Consider the following 20,814-nt stretch of genomic DNA (forward strand, 5'->3'; position numbering starts at 1 on the left):
ACACACAAAACAACACGACGGACAACAATCCGCACGTATCTTCCTGTAACAGAACCAGCTCCAGAAGCAACCTCGACGCGCACAACAACACGGTTCATCCTGTTTTTCTGCCTCTCCGACGGGTATTTGCGCGTTTTGAGTGGGGATCGACTGAGCGGTGTTGTTCATTTGCTAGTGTGGCTTCCACTGGGGATCTGAACTTGGGTAGGGGATTGATTGGTACGGTTATTGGGGATAGATTTGAGGGGTGGGTGGGTATGGTGAAGCCATTGTGAGGAAGGGTTAGGTAGACACAAAGCAGAGAGAAAAGAGAAAGCGCTACTGAGCGAGTGACGAGTGGTTTGATTTTGGGTTGATGGATGATGTTCAATAGCACGATGCGTTTTTATGCCCAGTGATTACTTTCAGCTGAAGAGCAGCCTGTCGGCGCCAAGGAGATAAGAGGCGATACGTATATGTTGTACGACGTTGGCCTTGCATGTATCGGGTATGGTTTCTTGGAAAAATATATTCATGTATAATAGTCATTAGAAGTATGCGTGTAGAAGAGTAAAACCGTGATCCTAGCTTGTAAAACCCAACTTCCTACCAAGCCCCCAAGTTTCCATCCGAGACATTTATACAATCGCCCTTCGCTTGGCCGATCTACCCGCTGGCAGAACACTCTGCGGGTTTCGGAAGACGTTGCGCGGGTCCACTAAAGCCTTGATGTATTGCAGCTTGTTCACATTGCCGTCCCAGTAATAGGTTGCACTGTTGGGACCCAGTGCGGGGTCGACATAGCCAGCGTATACGCCTTGATCGCGGTCTGCTCGCGAGTTGATGACGACGTCGTTAATACCGTTGAGATAGGCGCGACTTGTGTCATTGAGCTGCATGCTGTTAGAAAATCTGTCTATAGTATGAAACGGTGTGGGATGAACTTACCCTGCCCAGTAGGTTGACGGCATATGCTTGGTGGAAGAACAGCGCATCGCGGTGTCCATATGCTGTTGCATCTTTCGCAATGTCGTTGATAGCACCACCCGCAAGATCCCAGATCATAAAAAAAAGCGCACCGCCCTTGTCTGCCGTGTCAATATACTTGAAGACCTTGTCAACCGTAGCATCTGACATGAGATCTTTCTGTGTATAGGCAAGGGATTTGGCATAGAAGTGAGCTGGGATGTTGCCAACAATTTGCAATGCGACCTGCTCCGACCAGTGACCGACAGCACCGAGCCAATCCTTCATCTCAACGGAGCTATTGCTTTGTCTTGTTTGAAGACGGGAAGAGATGTTCAAACTGTCGTACTCTGCCTGGGTACCGAAATAGGTACCAGTGATGACGGCGCCAATAGGTCCAGCAATGATGTACTGGCTGGCAAATTTTCTCGAAAGATGAGGATCGGAGACCAACTTCTGCCACCTCTTGAAAAGATCTGCCTTTGATTGCGTCGAGCCACCTTGGAAAGTGTAAGAGTAAATTACAGCGTTGGGGGGTGCTGCTTGGGTGCGAAACTTGAATTCAGTGGCGATACCAAAGCTGGCGCCGGCTCCCTTCATGGCGAAGAAGAGATCCGGGTGTTGTTTATCCGAAACACGCACGATAGTTGAGTTGGCTAGAACGACCTCGATCTCCTGAACGTGGTCGAGAAGAGCACCCCACATGCGAGAAGCTGGTCCAAGTCCGCCGACAAGTGAGTGTCCTCCGGTACCGACTTGTGGGCATGTTCCATAAGCCATGGCACGGCCACCATTCTCGCCGAGTCGCTTGGTGAGGTCACCAAGGCGGGTTCCGCTGCCAACAGTAGCTTGCCAGGTAGATTTATCGATAGAGAACTTCTGAAAGTGCTTCAAATCGACGACAACAGCACCGTCCCTTCCTCCAATACCGTAGTTGCCAAAGGAATGACCGCCGCTGCGCGATTGTACAGGAAGATTGCACTCAGCAGCGCATTTGACAATTGCAGCAACTTGATCAGCAGTGCTCGGGTAAGTGACTGCGGTGGGAGTGATCTGGATATCGAGATTGTATGGCTTGACATCATTGACTTGGTAGAGGGGGTCGCCTTTGAAGGCGACATTGTTGTCGCCTACGGCCCTGATGAGACATTGGTGGATTGCGGAACCTGCAATACCTGCAGAGCCCCCGGTAACTGTAGAGATTCCCGTCTGGGCAGCACTCACGGTATTGCCCATGGTTTATATTATCTTAATGTATGGTGAGTTGTTGGCTCTCTCTAAGTGATATTAAGTGGAGTACGTACATGAAAGTCTGCACACAATTTTTGAAATGAATGGCAACTAGAACTCTAGAAAGAGCAGCTGAAGAACTAGTGACAAAAAAGAGTGACAAGAATGGGGGTAATGAATGGCTGCGAAATCACACGTATTACCACAGCGTCTGGTCACAAGGACGGATGTAGACGGCAAACATGAGGCAAAAATTAAAGAACAAGGGTGTAAACGCGTGCACTTTCGCGCACAGCCTTCATAATGCAAGTAAGACTTATGGCAGACGATCAAATCGTACCGAAAGTTTACCTTCATTTCATTCTCCCGGCTTCTGTTTCCCATGCCTATGTCCCTACGAGTAACGTTCACAAGTGCACGCCAGTCTTACTCATTACAACCATATATTTTCATAACAAGGATGATCTCCATATGGTCAGCACTAGTATCGGCAAATAATGATTGACCGCAATACGGAACGGGCGCCAAGGCCAGACGGCATTCCCTGGACCGAATTTGGTGCCCAAAGGCAGTCCGTGAAAGCCTGCTCAAAGGTACGGTAATTTGCGGCTTGATGACGGTACGAGCGAGCTTACTTATAAAGTTTAAATGGTGGGGGGCCTTGAAAGGGCAGTGCATATATCACGAGTCAGGACCTTGCTCATGATGTGATGAGAAACTTGCAACCAATCGCTCTTTTGCAAGAGTGTAAGTCAGTGGGGAATACTCTGGGCATCGTTTCATCGGCAATTGCTACTAGACTCAATCGCTTCTCAATACCATATACTTCTTGTCCGGTGGTGCGGGATTACGTCTACCCCTTCCTTCTCTTTTTCCTTGGCCAAATCGTATAGGAAGAAGTCAATGAGAATCGCATTAACTTCCGTATCTGGTTTGAGTTTCTTGATCTCACGGCGGAGAAGCTCCACGGCCCAGATGCTGCACCCGCGTATTTGCATTTCCCAAGTATGCCCGGAATCGATGATTTCAAGACGGCGAATTTTGTTCTCGAGAGGCGGGCAGTACCATATAATGCCTAATGAATGCAGCATCTGCGGTATGCGGTAGTCTGGAAAAGCGTGAATCTTGGGCATCGATGGTGCGGATGAACTGCATACGTACCTGCGAACATGGTGATCTTATCGATATCGTTAAACTCACCATAGCCCTCGCCTTCAAAAGCCGCCCATAAGTCTGCTACGAAGATCTGGGCCCGCTTCAAGAAGCGCACCTTTTTATTTTCAAAAGTGCCCTCATCTCGGAAACAGTTGAACTTTTCTGCGAGTAAATTCACCAGGCCGGCTGCTGAATGATTTGCATCCTCAATGAGGGTGACCACACTACCGTCAAAGTCCTGTTCCGTCAGTCAAAAACTGACTTCACAATTTGGGGTCTTTTTTTTTCACAAACGAACCCACCTCCTCTAAAATCTGTCCAGCCTCTCGCAGACACCGTACCCTTTGCTCAAACATAGGGATCTCCTCATCCGTGCCAGAACTAAAGACGGTGCGCAGCACTTCTTCTGAACATGCCTCTTGGTCAAGCCAGAAATCCGGACTAGTAATGGGGATTTCTTGCTCTAGGGCTCTTTGGAGTATTGCTACTAAGCTCCAATAGCCAGTCCACCTCTTTCCCTTGTAGACTACAGCAAACCGATCTTCATCATCCTTTTCGCTCCAGAAACTGAAGTTCAGCAGGTCCATTGTGAAGATAAAGTTGACAGTATTCTCATCCTTTGATTTTGGATGCAGTTCGTGCTCGGACCATGATTTTGTTGAATACTCGCGCTTTTCCATTTCATCGAGCACAAGCCGAGCCGCGATTTTTGTCGACCGCATGTCCAGGGCAACATCAAGGCTATTGTCGTAGATGAATTGAGAATTTTCGAGCACTCTTGTTTCCGGGGGACCGTCTTCTTTGACACCGCCACCCCAATGCTTCCGCATAAGGTCTAGCAGCTCTAGGTCGACTTCATCGTCGGACATGATGGGGGCAGGAAGAAGCCACTAGCTCTAGTATCGGTAAAGGCAGTGAAGAGGGAGAGAGAGAGATCAAGACAAGAGCCAAGCCGACAATTCAGGTGAATAGCGATGAATGTGCGTCCCTTGGTCTCGAGTGGTATGCTCCACTCATAGGGCGTTCGTTTAAGTGCCAAGATTCAGAGGCTGAGAAGATGGCGGCGCGAACCCGGTGGAGCGGCGCTAAGTATGGGGCAGCACTGACGTCTCTCGTCTCTCGTCTCTCGTCTCTCGTCTCTCGCCTGTCGTCTCTAGTGTCTCTGACCTTCACCTTCACCTGGGAATCGGCGTCGCAGCCCTGTGCTTCGCATGTCGCAACCTCGCCTGTAACACAACCCAACTTCTGCTCCTGTACACGACCGAACCTGCAATGGCTCGCGACAAGTTTGCTCGCCAGAGCCTGGGCGGCGCGCTCCACCAGCGCATCAAAGAGGTACCTATCTGCCTGCGCAATAGAATCCTCATTCGTGGCTGACCAAGTCCAAGTCGCGCGTCTTGATGGTCGGAGCTGGGGGCATCGGCTGCGAGCTCCTCAAGAACCTGGTCCTCACCGGCTTTGGCGAGATCCACATCGTCGACCTCGACACCATCGACCTCAGCAACCTTAACCGCCAATTCCTGTTCCGCACTGAGCACATCAAGAAGTCAAAGGCATTGGTAGGGCAACCACTGCATCCACACACACGTGCTTGGGCATGTGCTGATACCCCGACAGGTTGCGAAAGAGTCGGCTGCCAAGTTCAACCCCAACGTTGACATCATCGCATACCACGACAATATCAAGGATACCCAATTCAACGTCGCGTGGTTTAAGACCTTCCGTCTCGTCTTCAACGCGCTCGACAATGTGGATGCGCGCCGCCATGTCAATAAAATGTGTCTGGCAGCTGCCGTGCCATTGATCGAGAGTGGCACCACGGGCTTCAACGGCCAGGTCCAGGTCATCAAGCGGGTGCGCAGCCAGAAACTCAAGCTTCTTGAGACTACACATGCTGACTATTTTCAATAGGGTGAAACTGAATGCTACGACTGCACGCCCAAAGATGCGCCCAAGTCCTTCCCCGTCTGTACAATCCGAAGTACCCCGTCACAACCTATCCACTGCATCGTCTGGGCAAAATCGTACTTGTTCGCTGAGATTTTCGGCACGTCCGAAGACGAAGCCCCCGAGCTGGATCACAGCGAGGATGCCGATAATGCGGATGAGGTCGCAAACCTGCGCAAGGAGGCACAAGCGTTGAAGCGCATACGCGACTCCATGGGCTCCCAAGATTTTCCCCGGCTAATCTTTGATAAGGTATTCAACGAGGACATTGAGAGGTTGCGGAGCATGGAAGACATGTGGAAGACTAGGAAAGCACCCACAGTTCTGGATTATGAAAAGCTTGTACAAGAGTCGGCGGAGGTAGGTGAATTCATCGCGCAACAGGACCAAATTGTTTGGACCGTTGCCGAGAATTTTGCCGTCTTCATTGATAGTATAAAGCGACTGAGCAACCGGCTGGAGGAAACGCGCGCAAACAATGAGATTGGAAACTCGATGCCCATTCTCAGCTTCGACAAGGACGACGTAGACACTCTCGACTTTGTTGTCGCAAGCGCCAACCTCCGGTCACACATCTTTGGCATCGAAATGCGGTCCAAGTTTGATATCAAACGTAGGGACTCTGACACGGACATTGAGAAACTTTGCTAACAGACTGTAGAAATGGCCGGTAACATCATCCCCGCGATCGCAACCACCAACGCCATGACTGCCAGCCTCTGCGTTCTCCAAGCCTACAAGGTCTTCCGCGAGCAGCTTGACAAGGCAAAAATGGTATTTCTTACCCGCGGTACAGAGCGTGTCATCTCCAGCGAGCCACTCCGGCCACCTAACCCCTACTGCGCAACATGCAGTGTATGCTATGCTACGCTCGCTGTTGATACAAAGCGTGCAAAGTTGAGCGACTTAGTCGACTATATTCTGAAGGAGAATCTTGGATACACTGGAGATTTTAGCATCAAGCGCGATGCGGATATACTTTACGACGTGGACGAGGACATTCATCTTGAAAAGACATTTGAGGAGCTGGGACTCAAGAACGACACTTTCATCACCGTCTCCGACGATGCAGAAGAGAACACCAAGGTTGATGTGGTCTTTTCCATCACTCATCAAGATTTCACCGAGAACGCAAAGCCTCTGAGGCTACCCGATGAAGTCAAGATTGCGACAAAGCCCAAGGCACCCGCTTCAGAGACGAATGGGCATGCTGCTATCAACGGCACCGTTCCAGCCAGCAATGACGCTACGGATGAGGGTGCGAATGGTGCTACGAAGCGAACAGCCACCGAGGCCGGTCTGAATGACGAGCTCATACGCAAGAAGGGCAAAGTCATGGAAGAGCCTCTGAAGCAGGATGGTGATCATATTGTCATTCAAGAGGATCACATCAACGGTGCCATTGTCATTGAAGATGATTGAATAAGCTATCCGCTAAAACGCTTGGTCAACTCTTACAAGTTGGCGCGTCATCTTCTAGGATTGCCCCAGGACCCTAATCCCCATTGCTAGAACCTTGGCCTTGTCTAACCTTTTCCGGTTTCCATACGGTATCACATGCATTACCAGCATGTTTTGCTTGCTGGTCAAGGGCAGCACCGCCCTCGAATCTCCAATTGATTTGTGCGGCAGTCTCAACGCCTGCGAAGCACACATAGATTTCCTACTCTGTACTATAGCAAGTCTGCCATCTAGTCAGTCTTTGAGAAAAAGGCGTTTTCAAAGGCAGCATGGACACGAATATACCTTTTTGCTTCTTTCTTCTTCTTTTCAAGACTTGTTCGGCGGCGAGCGAGCGAGCAGATCAACCTCATAAGTGGGGGAAGTAAAAAATAACGACCGTACCTACGTGGTCACAATGGCAAACATATCATACAATAATGCAAGATATTAGACACCCCACCTTGATCCCAGATGACCTAGAATCAGACGGCAGATAACCCCCCATCCAGATTAATCACACAATTATGCGCATACTGATTTTCCGCAAGAAACAGCGCCGCATGCGCAATTTCCTCCGGCGTCCCAAACCGACCCAGCGGAATCCGCTGTTGGATTTCGGTAGAGTTGAGATCTATATCATTACCACATGTCAGTTTCCAGCTCACTTACCAACCAGCCCTAAGATGCAAAAAGATCACCACATACCTTTTGTCATATCCGTGTCGACATAACCCGGCACAATAGCATTAACCCGCACCTTATGACTCGCATACTCAGTCGCCAGCGCGCGCGTAAAACCCAGCACACCCGCTTTCGACGACGCATAAGCAACTGCACCGTATCCGCCCTGCAGACCCAGCAGCGACGCCACATTGATGATGGTCGGGCTGGGTCCCGAAGTTTCAGACTTGGGGCTGCGCATATAGCCATTGCGAAGCAAGAACTTGGTGCCGTGCATTATGGCGGTTAGGTTGGTGGTGATGAGTTGATCGATGGTGGTTTCGTTGAGCATGACGAAGAGCTTGGCTTGGGTTATGCCGGCGGAGTTTACGACTACGTCGATGTGCGAGGGGTGGGTGGGAGGTGCGTCCCGGGGTGGTTTGGGGAGGTGGGCGCCGAAGGTGTGGGCGGACCAGAAGGATGGGCCGTCGGATATGTTGGCTGCTATGTATCTATGTTGGTATTGGGCGGAGTTTGCGTCTGGTGAGGTTGATTGGGCATGGGGTGTTGTTAGAGGGTGTAATGATGAGATGGCGGTTTGGAGATTTTCCTCTGAGCGTGATATGAGGGTGCATCTATATGCGTTTTTTGCAAATAGCTGGGCGATGGAGAGACCGATGCCGCGACTCCCGCCTGTGACGAGTATGTGCCGCGGTCTCATGGTCATGGTAAAGTTTTTCATTTCTCCAAAGTCGATTGTGAGAAGGTGGAAAATAGCAAGTGATTGTTTTCTCAGTCTCTACTGTTTTCCTATTTTCCCTTCTGCTCGACTGCAGATATGAGGCCAATTGCCAAGGCCTGGCCAATGTAAGGTAGATGGACGGGCTTTGATGGAATTGAAAAAGATGAGATGATGTCAGTGTACAACGTCCATGCTACGCGAGAAAACGTGACTGCGCGACTCGCCAGCTTTCCCCGCAATCCCTACCCTTGCCTCTCACCCCCACGACGAATACCTTTTCCGCCCATTGCCTGCAACCATGGCAGACGAAAAGCCCACCGAGTACGTCACGTTGGTCTCCAACGATGGCTATGAATTCAAGCTGTTGCGTTCTGCAGCATGCATAGCAGGAACAATCAAGAAGGCGCTGGACCCCATGTGTACGCCTCGCAACCTCAGGATCATGTACCACAGTGGGCCCTGCAGCGACTAATGATCTCCTCCAGCTGGCTTCCGAGAAAACGCACAGAATCGCGTCGATCTACCGACCATCAAGTACGTCTAGATATCTGTCGCTACGCCCCGCCAGTGCTGCCTTGATGGCCTCACGCCACTGAGAGCGAAAGGTACATGATGAGCCTGAACTAACTGTCAGTCAGTGGTGTTGTACTCGAGAAGGTCTGTGAGTACCTGTATTACAACCAGAAGCATGCAGAGAGCAAAGACGTCTCGGATATGGATATACCGCCTGAGCTGTGCTTGGAATTGCTGATTGCTGCTGATTACCTCGATGGTACGACCATGTACATGAGAACGGGAACTTGTACTAACGATTCTAGTTTGAAACATTGGACTACCGTATACTGTCATTACACCCATTACACAAGCACCGTGCTGTAAGAATATATGCGCTCGAGCATATACTACCACACTTGAAGACTATGTCAGTCGAGTAGTACGATGAGGGATGCCTAGCGAGCAGTCGAAGTCTAGCCAGGCATAGCGCCTCGCCAACAGAAGACTTCAATGTCAACTCTGACGAACGCTGATCGATCAATCAAACTAGAATACTTTGTGTTGCCACATTCTCTACACTCCCTTGCTGAATCTTAATGCTGAGGTATTACGTAGTGAAGTAAACAATCACGACTACCTATGTATTTCACAGCCAGATCGAACTCCATATCCTCTCACCAAGTTGCATAGCACTCTGCATGGAACCCTGCGCCACAATTCGGCCAAGATACTTCCATTCCCTGAACCCCAACTCATACAGTCTCATCTTCCATATTCCATAACTCACAAGCAGCAGCGCCAGCATCCTCAGCATCCTCGTCATCCTCATCCTAACCAACCCTTCACGTGTATACTCAATATTCCAATCACTCCACTTGACAAACAGGCAGCGATACCAAAAGACGATTTGCGAGTAAGGGTACACAGTCGAGTTCCAACCATTGTCGGTAAAATACCAGCTCGAGCACCCGCTTTTCCAAACGGTATTGTCGATCGCGCGCTGCATCTCGACTGTGTACGCCTTTTCGGCCTCGGGCTTGACGTCGAAAGTGCGGGCGTCGTGGGTGAGGATTAGTCGGATGAAGTTGATGGAGTAGTTGATCATGTCTAAGAGTATTAGTAAAGAAAAAGACAATGGTTGTTTAGCTTGATAGTCTCGAGGGAAATGAGGTTTTATAAGGTTGTGAGTAACCCGACTTACTTTCACTCGCCATGAGTACACTGGAATGTCCAGTTACAGTGTTGGGTCCGAATATCATCATGAAATTCGGGAATCCGTCCATAGCGGTGCCCTGGTACGCCTGTGCGCCTCCCCGCTCCTCCATAACCTCGACGATATCTCTTCCCTCTTTGCCAATGACTTTGAGTGGATGCAGCCATCGTGTTGTGTCGAAACCGTTGGCATGGACGATGATGTCGGCAGGGATCTCACGCTCAGGGTAGTCTTCTTTCTTTGCATTCGCCGGGTACGATGCACCTGGTCCGACAACGACACCCGTCTCCGTGATTCTAGTCAGAGGTTGTGTCGTAAGTTCGATCTTAGGATCATTCAGACTCTTCAGCCAGTAGTGATCATAGATACGGCGTTTACATCCCACACCATAGTCTGGCGTCAGTATGTCCCAGTATTTCTTAGGCGCGGTCTTCCGCATGTGGTTGAGGAGCCACTCCTCGTATTTCTTACGCATGACCAATGAGAAAGGGTTATTGGGGAAGATCTGGAAGAAGGCTTTTTCGGTGTGGAAAAAGATGCTGAAGCGGGCGATTTGTTTGAGGCCGGGTATGTTGCGCATTAGCCAGGGCGCGTTTGCTCTCCACCATTCATTGCCGCCAGGAGGTGGGACGGCGTCGACGACCCAAGGCGGGGATCGCATGATTTGGGTTACTGATTTGGCGTTGTAAGGGGGGTGAGGTAGTGAAGGCACGATTTGTGCGCTGCTGCATCCTGATCCTATCACCACCACGTTTTTATTTGTAAGATCGGCTGTGTCGTCCCATCGTGCGGAATGAAAGACTTTTCCCTTGAAGTTTTCGATGCCCTTGATGTTCTCGGGAAAGTCTTTGGGCTCGACTAGGCCGCCAACACAACTCAGCACCACTTTTGCTTTTATGACTTGGGTTTCGGAATATACTGCCTGCTCGCCCTTTTCTTGAACAATCTTCATGCGGTCCTTGGAAGAGAGGTCGCCCATGCCTACGACCAGACGGCGTAAGGTGACTTCCCAAAAGGCTTCGTTTTCTAGCCATTCGCAGCTCTGGATGTCGGTGTTGAGCTCGAACTTGTCGACGACTTGGTATTTCTCGCATACATCGTGATAGTACTGGGCGATTTCCTTGCCAGGTGGATGAAAGGCACTCCAGTTAGGGTTTTGGGCAAAGGAGAAGGAGTAGAAGAGTGCGGGTATGTCACTGTGTAGTGTCAGCACTAGAGCATATGTTTTGGTGTGTAGTCATATGTGATAAAATGCAGCAAATAGAAGAAGTACGAGGTGCTTATGGTGTTCCTTGCTCAGCACAAACAAATGCATGGAGACATACCAAGCAACGCCAGGATATCGATTGATCCACCAAGTTCCTCCAATTCCAGTCTGGCGGTCAAAGACACGGAACTGATCGAACCCAAGTTGGGCTTTCAACTGACATGCTGCAGCGATGCCAGACGCTCCAGCGCCGACGATTATGACGGGGTAGTATGTGTATGCATTTTTGTCATAGCCGTTTACCCTTTTTATTGACTCTGTGATCATGTTAGCGTCTTTGTGGGGAGAAGATCAAAATGCAGCGTGGAGGGTGGAGAGGAGGTGAAGCAGTGTACAGGAACAAAAAAATGGATAAAGGAGTAACAAAATCTCTCTGATAGAAACCTAAGAGCACTTCTGAGAATGGAAGGCACGGTTTGTGTTTACGTATTTAGTTCTGATGGTCGAATGACAGCTAGGTATTAGATGCTTATATGCAGCGATGAGCCTTGTAATGGTGGCGGTTCTTCAGCTCGGCTCTCTTTGCGTACCATGATCCATAATGTATATGGACAATAAACAGGTAATTCAGTATCCAGGAATGGAATCAATCACTAATGGCAAGGCTATCGATTGAGGTTACTGACACTATCATTGCACCCTGACCCAGCTATGTCAGGGCAATGCTGCCCACTCTATCAACATCATGAGATAACATTGTGTAAAGCGAAAGCCAATAATGAATCTCAGATATCTCTTCGCACGCAAGGATGCTGTAAACTCGTAATTTATGCCATTCCCCACCAGGCCCTTAGACAATGGCGGTGCAGGAACGTCACGTGGCTACGCGGGTGTGGCACGGGCTGCGCGAGCCTTGGCCGCTCGCGAACCTGACCTCATAGTTTGGTTAGAGCCTCAACCTACACGCTCACCACAAAGCTCGAGTGGAACGAGCTCGACGCTCCCGAGAATATCATGAGCAGGCCTTGAACGGAAAATCTGGTCCTTTGCGCCTCTGGTCAGGACCCACATCAACGCCATGAACACCATCGATGGCTCAGACCGTCATATAAAGACGGAAGAAGGCAAGGCGATTTGAACAAGGACCAGCGAACTTACCACTAACATCCCTCCAGCCCCTCCGCCTTCGCTACTAGCCATTGTGCTCGACACAAATCCACATGCCTGGGCACACTTGTCCTCGACACTTTCGCTTTCGACTGCTCTAGCCAACATTCTCGTCTTCATCAACGCGCACTTGGCATCCGGAAATACGAACGAGGTAGCCGTAATAGCATCGCACTCGCACAAGACCACGTTTCTCTATCCGTCGCCTGTAGCACCGCAGACACAACCACGCAATGGCACTGCAAATGGCGATGTGGAAATGAATGGGACTGGGGATGACAAAGGCCAACATGCGGCTGAGAGTGCGAACAAGTACCGGCCGTTTGCTGTGGTGGAGAGCACCATATTGCAGAACTTTGTCAAGCTGCTGAACGAGACCAAAGAAAGTCATCTGGAAGCAACGCCCACGACACTCATTGGCGGCGCCCTCTCCATGGCGCTTACGCACATCAACAAGCAGACTATCTTACATGCTCCTACCGCTGCCTCAGCTGAGAGCGCCTCTCTTGCAGCGCTGGCCGACTCGGAGAATACCCATGTTGACCGCGTGTCTCTCACGTCTCGCATTCTCATCGTATCCGTGTCTGGCGATCTGGCCAACCAATACATACCCGTCATGAACTCCATCTTTGCTGCACAGAGGAAGCGGATACCCATAGATATTCTGAAGCTAGCTGGCGACACAGTTTTGCTACAGCAGGCTAGTGATGCAACTGGCGGAGTGTACATGAAGCCAGAGCGTCCAGAGGGCTTGCTTCAGTATCTGATGATGGCTTTCTTGCCTGATGTAACGGCAAGAGCTAGCTTAGTAGTCCCCAGCGCCGGCGGTGTTGATTTCCGTGCTGCATGCTTCTGTCACCGCAAAGTCGTTGATATTGGCTTTGTTTGCAGTGTGTGCTTAAGCAGTAAGATGAACTTTCTTTGTCTACCCCGCCCACAGATGCCCTAACATCGTATAGTTTTCTGCAGTCCGGATCTCCCGGGTAATCTCTGCCTGACGTGTGGTTCTTATCTGTCGCTACGGAGCGCGATGACCAACCCGCCAGCCCTGATCCCACGGAAGAAGAAAAAGAAGAAGAAGGCGGGGATCGACTCTGCGACGCCAGGCACGAACACTCCGGTAGGATCAGGGACGCCTGCGCATCCCTGAAGTGCGAACCTTGTTGCTGGAATGTCTGCTATCACATGTCGTGGTCTGGTTCGACATTGCCTCGCTGGGCCTGTGCGTGCAGCTACGACAATTTCCGGGCCGTGGGGCGGGCCAGTTCCGCTGAAATATGCGAATTGGCCTGTTCATGGGGAAAGTGGGATGCTTGGCTGTCGGGCAGATTGGGCCACCAGGTAGGCTTTGGTAAAAAGATCAGAAAATAAGCCTATGGATAAGGCGGAGGGGGTTTACGCTGGACTTGATTTGACGCATGAGAACCGATGGTCTTGGTTGAGGTGCTCATTTGAAGCTAAGGACTGCATGCTCGGCAGACATGCACGTAACATGAGTAATAAGGCATTAGGTGCGGGTCCAGCAACCTCTGTGGTTGTTTTGATTTGTGGTTGGTTGCCAAAGACATGGCCATGGATTGCTCTGTCTGCAGCTAGACGAGCGGACACGATTGGCTAGCCTGTGTACATTAAGGAGTAGCTCGTGAAGAAGGGTTGAGACGATGCTCATCAAGGCTCATGATATGAGGGGCCACGCAAGTTGCTCGAAGTGTCTATCCGTAACGGCCTCGTTTCGACACGTCCATGGCCTCAGCCTCTGGCCTAGATAGCCTATCTGACAATAGCCACCTACGTACGCCGGTTAGGTGTTTAAATATACGACGTGATAGTTGAACATGTCGAGTAGCCAGTGACAGGCGGATGTCAGGGATAGGCGAACGGAAGGCGCAAGAAAAAGGAAAAGAGGGCTTATGCAGAGTGGGATGATTGGGGAAGACGAGGCGAGCAGAGCACCCAGCAGCATGGTATGATTCGCAAGCCGGCAGCGCTACTGATGGATGCGGACAGCAGAAACATGTGTGAGATGAGCCCAAGAGGCTGCTGCATGATGCTCGAGTGAATGCGCATAGTGCGTCGCGCAGTGCTGCTGTGTGGCGATGCAGATGCGAGATGTCTGAGAGATAAGGACATGGGTGTTCGCGTAACTACTTGGACACACACACACACACAGTCTCTCTCTCTCTACAGAGCGCTCCGTGTTCCGGAAATTGTGAGGCGGAGGATGCGCAGCCATGAAAAGCGCAGTCTCCTTTTATGCAAACATGCAGCATGGACAAACGAGGATGGGTGTCGCGTGGAGTAGTTGCGCAGGGAACGATGTGCTGCATGGTGGGTATCTCTGATCGCCGCCGTATCCAGGCTAAGGCGGGCGTGTGCCCCATCGTAGTGTAGCACGCCTCGCGCCCGGATACGCACAACAGGGGTGGCCTCGACAGGCTGAGTAGCCCGCCTGGCCTATCAGCCCTACTCACGTTATCACTACCCTTGCTCCAGCTGCTCTCCCAAGCTCTGAGCAATGGCTTTGCATCATTATGCTGATAGCAGAGAGGCTGGCCTGCTGCATGCACATGGCCTGTGTCGACCCGCACACTCGGTCTCATACCTACACTCGACTGGCCCAAGGTGAGTGAGACGGAAGGATTCGCGAGCCAAAGTACGTCCAAATGGGAACAAGATGAAGAAGAGCAAGACATCAAAACAAAACTCACGCCACTCGAACCACTGGTTGCCGCCACCAAAGCCGTCATTCTCACCGCGTCGGCCCAGAAGCTGTCAAAAAACCGACTCTGTGACATCCCGCACGTATGGTTCAAGCCAAAAAGGGTCCGTGGGATCGGCCGAGTGCCAGTGTGGGCGGCACCCTGCAGGTTTGGTTTGGTTTGGTTTGGCAGTGCAGTCGAGCTGTTTTTGCTTTTGCTTTACGAGCCGCCCCCCCGTGGCCGATATTGGCTGACAAGCAATGGGGTATCGCACCAAGTGTCTGTGTGTCCCCCATCATCCCATCCCCCCCCCATCCCGCACACTAGCTATCAAGGCCAACCAGATCCCAGGACCACCCGCTAAAGCGTCCCTCTGATTGACCTGCAACTTGCATCCGGAAACGGGCGGTCCTAGACGAGAGAGCTTTGATCCATAATATCATTCCTGCTACATATACCTACTCCATCCATATAAGCCCACCAAGAAAAAAAAACGGCCTTTCGCACGTAAACCCCTTGGCCTCGCATGCGCGTACATTCTTATTGTAGTATACATTCCAAACTACAGAACCTTGGCCGCCAGTCTTACCCATACATACCGCCGTTCCCACCCTCCGAAACCTTCTCCTTCCTACCCTCCAATCTCAATTTGCGTCCCGGCTTCTTCTTCTTTTCTCACCTGCATTTCCATTCGCGCGTTTCAGCGATCGCGGTTTTTTTGCTTTCTCGGGGCTTAAAAACCCCATCGAGGCCCGATCGCCAAGAAATACGAACCTGGAGGGTGTAGCGATTATCCACCAAACCCAAAGCCCGCTCCACCTCACCTCCATCTTTCTTTTCCCTTTTTGTTTACCCTCGGAAAGCCCTTTTCCACATCCCGAATTCCCTATCCGATCAGCCATCTTCTTCTTTTTTTTTGAACTTCCATTAGAAAAAGATACATATTGGAATTTTTTAAAAATAGTAGCCTTGAAGAACCGTTTTTTTTTGGCGAATAAATTCCGGACCCCGGCCCGTTTGGACGCGGAAAAGACTTGAATCTGGAGGGAAAGAAAGAGCTTGCAATCAATAGCGGTTAGGAAAACTTAGAAAGAGTGTGGTTGTGTTATCTGTGTTGTGGTTACAAAACGACAAAATCATGGATCCAGTCACGTCGGGATTGGACCCCACGGTTCCTCTTGAGACGTTCGCCAACGCCAGTATCCCTACCGGCGGCGATTCACGATTATACAACCTCAATGTCTTCTACAATGTGAGTTCTCTTCTATTCGGAACCCCCCCAATAAAGAGAAGAAAGAAACCCTCAGAAATTGGGAGGTTGGTTCCCGAAAGTTTGGAGTTTCTGGTTGCGGGGAGAAGAACGCGGGGCTAATTCAAAGTGTCAATTATTGTAGCCCGGCGATATCGCATGGATGATTACTTCGACTGCACTTGTGCTGCTTATGATTCCGGGTGTAGGGTTAGTATTTTTCCCAATCTCCTCTTTTTTTCCCTTCCCTCATCAAATCTGACGCTCCTATCCAACGAACATATATATATATATATATATATATATAAAGAGTAACATAGACGTTAACAAAAAAAACAGCTTCTTCTATTCCGGCCTTGCACGCCGAAAATCCGCTTTATCACTGCTATGGCTCTCCATCATGGCGACAGCCGTCGTCTCCTTCCAATGGTTCTTCTGGGGCTACTCACTTGCCTTCTCGCACAAAGCCGGTCGCTACATCGGCACACTGGACAACTTTGGTCTCATGAATGTCCTCGGCGCTCCTTCAGTCGGTAGCCCGCGTATCCCCGATTTACTCTTTGCCGTGTACCAAGGCATGTTTGCTGCCATCACGTACGTTCTTTCTCCTCCTCCCCCGCAAAAGAATCCTAGACTAAAGTTGTGTGTCTTTTAGTGTCGCCCTCGCAGTAGGCGCCGTCGCAGAACGCGGCCGCATGCTCCCCTGCATCATCTACATGTTCATCTGGACAACTGTCATCTACGACCCCATTGCCTGCTGGACCTGGAATCCCTCGGGCTGGGTCTTCAACCTCGGCGGCCTCGACTTCGCCGGCGGAACCCCCGTGCATATCGCATCTGGATGCGCTGCTCTCGGCTACTCGTACATGCTCGGCAAGCGCAGCGGACACGGGACCCAGGAGCTCAACTATCGCCCCCACAACGTCACGCATATTGTTATTGGCACGGTGTTCCTGTGGGTGGGCTGGTTCGGGTTCAATGCGGGTTCGGCCTTGTCCGCTAATCTGCGGGCTATCATGGCGGCTGTGTGCACAAATTTGGCGGCGTGTGTTGGGGGCATTACTTGGTGTCTGGTTGACTACCGTCTCGAGCGCAAATGGTCCACTGTTGGCTTCTGCTCTGGCGTCATTGCAGGACTCGTCTGCATTACTCCTGGTTCTGGATACGTGCCTGCCTGGGCGGCTGTCGTGTTTGGTGTCTGCGGCGGTATCGCTTGCAATTACGCCACCAAGCTCAAGTACTTCTTGCGCTGTGACGATGCTTTGGATATCTTCGCCGTACACGGCGTCGGTGGCTTCATTGGAAACATCCTGACTGCCTTTTTCGCTACGTAAGTCCTTCGTCTTCCCTATCCATCTTCCCATTCCGTATTTCTAACAATCTTGACAGAGACTACATCGCCCACCTCGACGGCTACACCGTCATCAAAGGCGGCTGGCTAAACCAGCACTGGATCCAACTTGGCTACCAACTCGCCGACTCCTTCGCCGGCGGCGCCTACTCCTTCGCCGGCACCTGCCTCATCCTCGGCATCCTGGATTTCCTCGGCCGCTACATCCCCGCACTGCGTCTGCGCGCAACCGAAGAAGAAGAAGCCGCTGGTATCGACGACGTTGAAATCGGAGAATTCGCTGTACGTCACCCCCTCCCCCTCCCCCTCCCCCCTTTTTTCCCACTCGCTTTCAAACAAGAAACACACATGTGTTTTTTTTGTATATGAGTATGACCTTTTTCGCTAACAAGATAACCCCACACAGTACGACTACGTCGAACTCACCCGCGAAATCAAAGTCCCAGACGATGACGACGACGACGACCGCGACGACATCATGGACGAAGGCGTCTCGATGCAAGGCCTTGAGGGCCGTGGCGCCGGAATGCCCATGTCCAGTCATCACCACGAGAAGAACCAGGGATCCGTTGATTCGTCAAATCAGCAGCTTGCAGAGTGGGCTCATGGGCATTGAGTTTCCCCCTTTTTCCCTCTCTCTCACACACACTCTGTCTCTGTCTCTCTAGTCTTGACTTCATTCCCCCTTGTAGAAATTTTATGGCTCGTTATATACCACTTTTCACGTTTTTTTTGTTTTAGTTTTTCTCTCTTTCTCTCTTACATGTATATGCCCCGTGTGTATCCTATGATATGAATATGGTAGTAGCAAAGTTGAATGAAGCATGTAATGTTCCTTTTTTTTCCTTCTTTCTTCTGCGCTTCCTGCTTCTTATAGGTTTGCGTGACAAGATTGGAATGGTAAGTGTTTTAAGCTGAGGAACTTGGTGAATAAAGATGTCGACCTTACACTTACTGAAGGACGTACGTACATACATACGTGCATTGATCAGTTTGGCTTGAGGGGTTCCATTAAGAAACACTCCATCTCACGCTCACAACACTTTCTACAGGAAAGTAACAACAACAACAACAACAATAATAATAATAATAATAATGCCAGTGATTCATTGTCTGTCTTTCGCCTTGTCCTTCCATCCCCACCCTCATGCCTTCAATCCCCAGAATCCAGTCATCAAAAACAAAAGGCACCAGTGACGCAAAAAAACTTTGTTCTTCGTTTACGCGCACACATGCATCCCCCCCCCCTTCATATCATCATAACCGCAAAAGTAAAAATAAAGGGAGAGGGAAGCGAAAAAAAAGAAGAAACAAAATAAAATGAGGATTTCCCTTTAACCTGGGGCTAAGCCCCAACTCCATAACCGACATGATTATCGCATCCCGTCCCATTCACACCCACAGCACAATCGAAAAGGGCCTTGAGGAGGTCTTTCCCTGCCCTTGTCTGCTCAAGCAGGGTTGTCGCTTGTTTTAATTAGACACAAAATCATGGTGACCCTCCCCATTCAGAGTTTTGCCCACCTCATAGAAGACCAAAAAGTTTGGGCGGTGCACAGAAAAAAAGGCGCTTCTCGCTTGACAAAAAGAAGGCTCTAACCCGCCGCCGCTGCAACTCCATTTGTATCCATGGGACTGCCTCCAGCAGCAGCATTTGAGCCATTCGTCGGCCGTCTTCGTGTTCGAATGGCCTTCTTTCTTCGGTCTGCCGGTGTGCCCTTGCCTCCCTCTGCTACGTCAACCATGTTGAGATCGTCGTCGTCCGGCCTGTCGGCATCTTCGTCATGTTCCTCCCAGTACCTCCTCGTCTCATCGAGCTCTGTCACATCTGCAGGTCGCATCCGTAACCACTTCATCCTAGGTCCTGAGCGTGCGCGCTCACTGACTCGGAAGCCGTAGATTCGTGGCTCGTATATGCTGCCCGTGCCAAGACCGGGTGCGAGGTTGTGCGGCGCGACGCCGTTTATCGAAGTGACGTTCGAAGGCGTCGTGTTTCGTGACTTGCCGTCTGCGCTTTGCGATTGCAATTGCTGTAGGGCGTCAATAGTATTGGACGTGTTGTTGCGAAGCCCGCCTCCAATGTCGAGGTCGGTAAAAGTCATAAAGAAAAGTGAAGGGAAGGTGGTGCCGAAGAAGGCGCCATCGACAGTCTGGAAGCGCGAGTTGGGTGGGGTGTATACGTCCAAGCAGGAGGGGCAGTATAGCTTGACCGTTTCGTGGCCAGGGCTGTCATTGAGGCCGACAGGCAGTACCTTGCAGGAGTTGCAGTTTACGCGTGGGCATGTGCCAAAGTGTTGAAGCTCGTACTTCTCGGCCATCTGTTGTATGCCCGGTCGCGACGTGATGTAGCGTTGATGTATGAGTCCGTAGAGCAGCTCCGCAGAGCTTTCTATGACGCTGAGGTCAGATGCTATTCGGAGATGCCTTCGGTCGCCTGCGCGCCGGTAACCTGGAGGCCTCTCGTCGCCCAGTACCTCGTCTTCTTCGTCTTCTTCCTCCTCCTCTTCGTCCTCATCCTCGTCGTCCTCAGGCTCGACATCTAGGATCATCTCCAGTGCCTCCTTATACATGGGCACTTGTGATTGGAGGCCCGTCAGATTAAAGTCATCCTCGATGAAGTCTTCCGAGACCTCTGCAAAGTATTCGTGACCCAGCAGCCCGCAAAAGGATGCGATCCACGACTCGGTGACCTGCGAAGAAGACGACATGGTGGCTGTCGTGTGTATAAGCCAGCACCTCTATCTGGACGTGACTGGTGCTGCTACGCGCAGTCGCAACAGGCGGGTGCGTGTGACGGGACGAGGGGCTCGAAAATGCGAATGTGGGGGTTAAGGGCCTGTTGTAGGTACAAGAACCAACAGTGTGTCGGCGTCAAAACGCTGTTATGAGGCAAAGGGTGTGTATGGCGTCGGAATCTGCGCTTGCAGTCTTGGTTATCGCATGCGTGTTTGTGTTGGGGAGTTCGACAAGGAAGGCGTCGGGGGAGGTCGTGGTGCAGTTGAAGCTGGGTGGGGGAGGGGTCGAATGAGCGCGAAACTCTACGCAAGGAGCGGTCTAGTTCCCCAGACGCTTCTTGCGGTGTGCGATTTATCGGTGCAGTCGATCCCTTGGACACCCCGGGTGCATGAGTGAAGCCGTGGTTTGGCAGGTCGAGATTGATGGCTGCCCTGGCCGCCCGAGCTTAGCGATAGACCACGTGATTTCTCACAAGCCCTCCGCCCTCGTTTCACCGCCTGTCACGTAGCCACTTTCTTGAGCGATTAGAATAAGATGCAAGTCATATTGTTGTAACAATGTCTAAAGACGGGCTA

The 20,814-nt window shown here is 51.0% G+C and overlaps 9 protein-coding genes across 9 annotated transcripts; 4 read left to right on the forward strand and 5 right to left on the reverse strand.

The window, feature by feature from the left end:
• Window positions 1-617: 617 nt before the first annotated feature.
• COCMIDRAFT_22270 (Glucooligosaccharide oxidase) lies at window positions 618-2,181 on the reverse strand (the record flags this gene model as incomplete). Its single annotated transcript, XM_007685074.1, has 2 exons — window positions 618-872; window positions 928-2,181. 2 exons carry the CDS (start codon window positions 2,179-2,181, stop codon window positions 618-620), a joined length of 1,509 nt encoding a protein of 502 aa, XP_007683264.1.
• Window positions 2,182-2,987: 806 nt separating this feature from the next.
• Window positions 2,988-4,199, reverse strand: COCMIDRAFT_32497 (uncharacterized protein; the record flags this gene model as incomplete). Its single annotated transcript, XM_007685095.1, has 3 exons — window positions 2,988-3,283; window positions 3,337-3,568; window positions 3,633-4,199. 3 exons carry the CDS (start codon window positions 4,197-4,199, stop codon window positions 2,988-2,990), a joined length of 1,095 nt encoding a protein of 364 aa, XP_007683285.1.
• A 403-nt stretch (window positions 4,200-4,602) lies between these two features.
• On the forward strand, window positions 4,603-6,699 carry COCMIDRAFT_32498 (uncharacterized protein; the record flags this gene model as incomplete). The annotated part of the gene is made up of 5 exons (XM_007685096.1): window positions 4,603-4,665; window positions 4,719-4,889; window positions 4,948-5,184; window positions 5,242-5,890; window positions 5,939-6,699. 5 exons carry the CDS (start codon window positions 4,603-4,605, stop codon window positions 6,697-6,699), a joined length of 1,881 nt encoding a protein of 626 aa, XP_007683286.1.
• Window positions 6,700-7,202: 503 nt separating this feature from the next.
• On the reverse strand, window positions 7,203-8,107 carry COCMIDRAFT_82618 (uncharacterized protein; the record flags this gene model as incomplete). Its single annotated transcript, XM_007685123.1, has 2 exons — window positions 7,203-7,351; window positions 7,426-8,107. The coding sequence occupies 2 exons, from the start codon at window positions 8,105-8,107 to the stop codon at window positions 7,203-7,205; spliced, it is 831 nt and encodes a 276-aa protein (XP_007683313.1).
• A 313-nt stretch (window positions 8,108-8,420) lies between these two features.
• COCMIDRAFT_32500 (uncharacterized protein) lies at window positions 8,421-8,945 on the forward strand (the record flags this gene model as incomplete). Its single annotated transcript, XM_007685097.1, has 4 exons — window positions 8,421-8,541; window positions 8,608-8,656; window positions 8,761-8,894; window positions 8,941-8,945. The coding sequence occupies 4 exons, from the start codon at window positions 8,421-8,423 to the stop codon at window positions 8,943-8,945; spliced, it is 309 nt and encodes a 102-aa protein (XP_007683287.1).
• A 279-nt stretch (window positions 8,946-9,224) lies between these two features.
• COCMIDRAFT_22274 (uncharacterized protein) lies at window positions 9,225-11,364 on the reverse strand (the record flags this gene model as incomplete). The annotated part of the gene is made up of 4 exons (XM_007685075.1): window positions 9,225-9,254; window positions 9,405-9,724; window positions 9,819-11,026; window positions 11,156-11,364. 4 exons carry the CDS (start codon window positions 11,362-11,364, stop codon window positions 9,225-9,227), a joined length of 1,767 nt encoding a protein of 588 aa, XP_007683265.1.
• A 751-nt stretch (window positions 11,365-12,115) lies between these two features.
• On the forward strand, window positions 12,116-13,354 carry COCMIDRAFT_32502 (uncharacterized protein; the record flags this gene model as incomplete). Its single annotated transcript, XM_007685098.1, has 3 exons — window positions 12,116-12,161; window positions 12,213-13,109; window positions 13,164-13,354. The coding sequence occupies 3 exons, from the start codon at window positions 12,116-12,118 to the stop codon at window positions 13,352-13,354; spliced, it is 1,134 nt and encodes a 377-aa protein (XP_007683288.1).
• Window positions 13,355-16,041: 2,687 nt separating this feature from the next.
• On the forward strand, window positions 16,042-18,119 carry COCMIDRAFT_82636 (uncharacterized protein; the record flags this gene model as incomplete). The annotated part of the gene is made up of 6 exons (XM_007685124.1): window positions 16,042-16,155; window positions 16,298-16,362; window positions 16,492-16,746; window positions 16,808-17,482; window positions 17,542-17,785; window positions 17,910-18,119. The coding sequence occupies 6 exons, from the start codon at window positions 16,042-16,044 to the stop codon at window positions 18,117-18,119; spliced, it is 1,563 nt and encodes a 520-aa protein (XP_007683314.1).
• Window positions 18,120-19,098: 979 nt separating this feature from the next.
• On the reverse strand, window positions 19,099-20,211 carry COCMIDRAFT_82648 (uncharacterized protein; the record flags this gene model as incomplete). Its single annotated transcript, XM_007685125.1, has 1 exon — window positions 19,099-20,211. One exon carries the CDS (start codon window positions 20,209-20,211, stop codon window positions 19,099-19,101), a length of 1,113 nt encoding a protein of 370 aa, XP_007683315.1.
• Window positions 20,212-20,814: the final 603 nt, after the last annotated feature.

The sequence above is a fragment of the Bipolaris oryzae genome (genome assembly GCF_000523455.1).
Source record: "Bipolaris oryzae ATCC 44560 unplaced genomic scaffold scaffold_7, whole genome shotgun sequence".
Classification (NCBI taxonomy): Eukaryota; Fungi; Ascomycota; class Dothideomycetes; order Pleosporales; family Pleosporaceae; genus Bipolaris; species Bipolaris oryzae.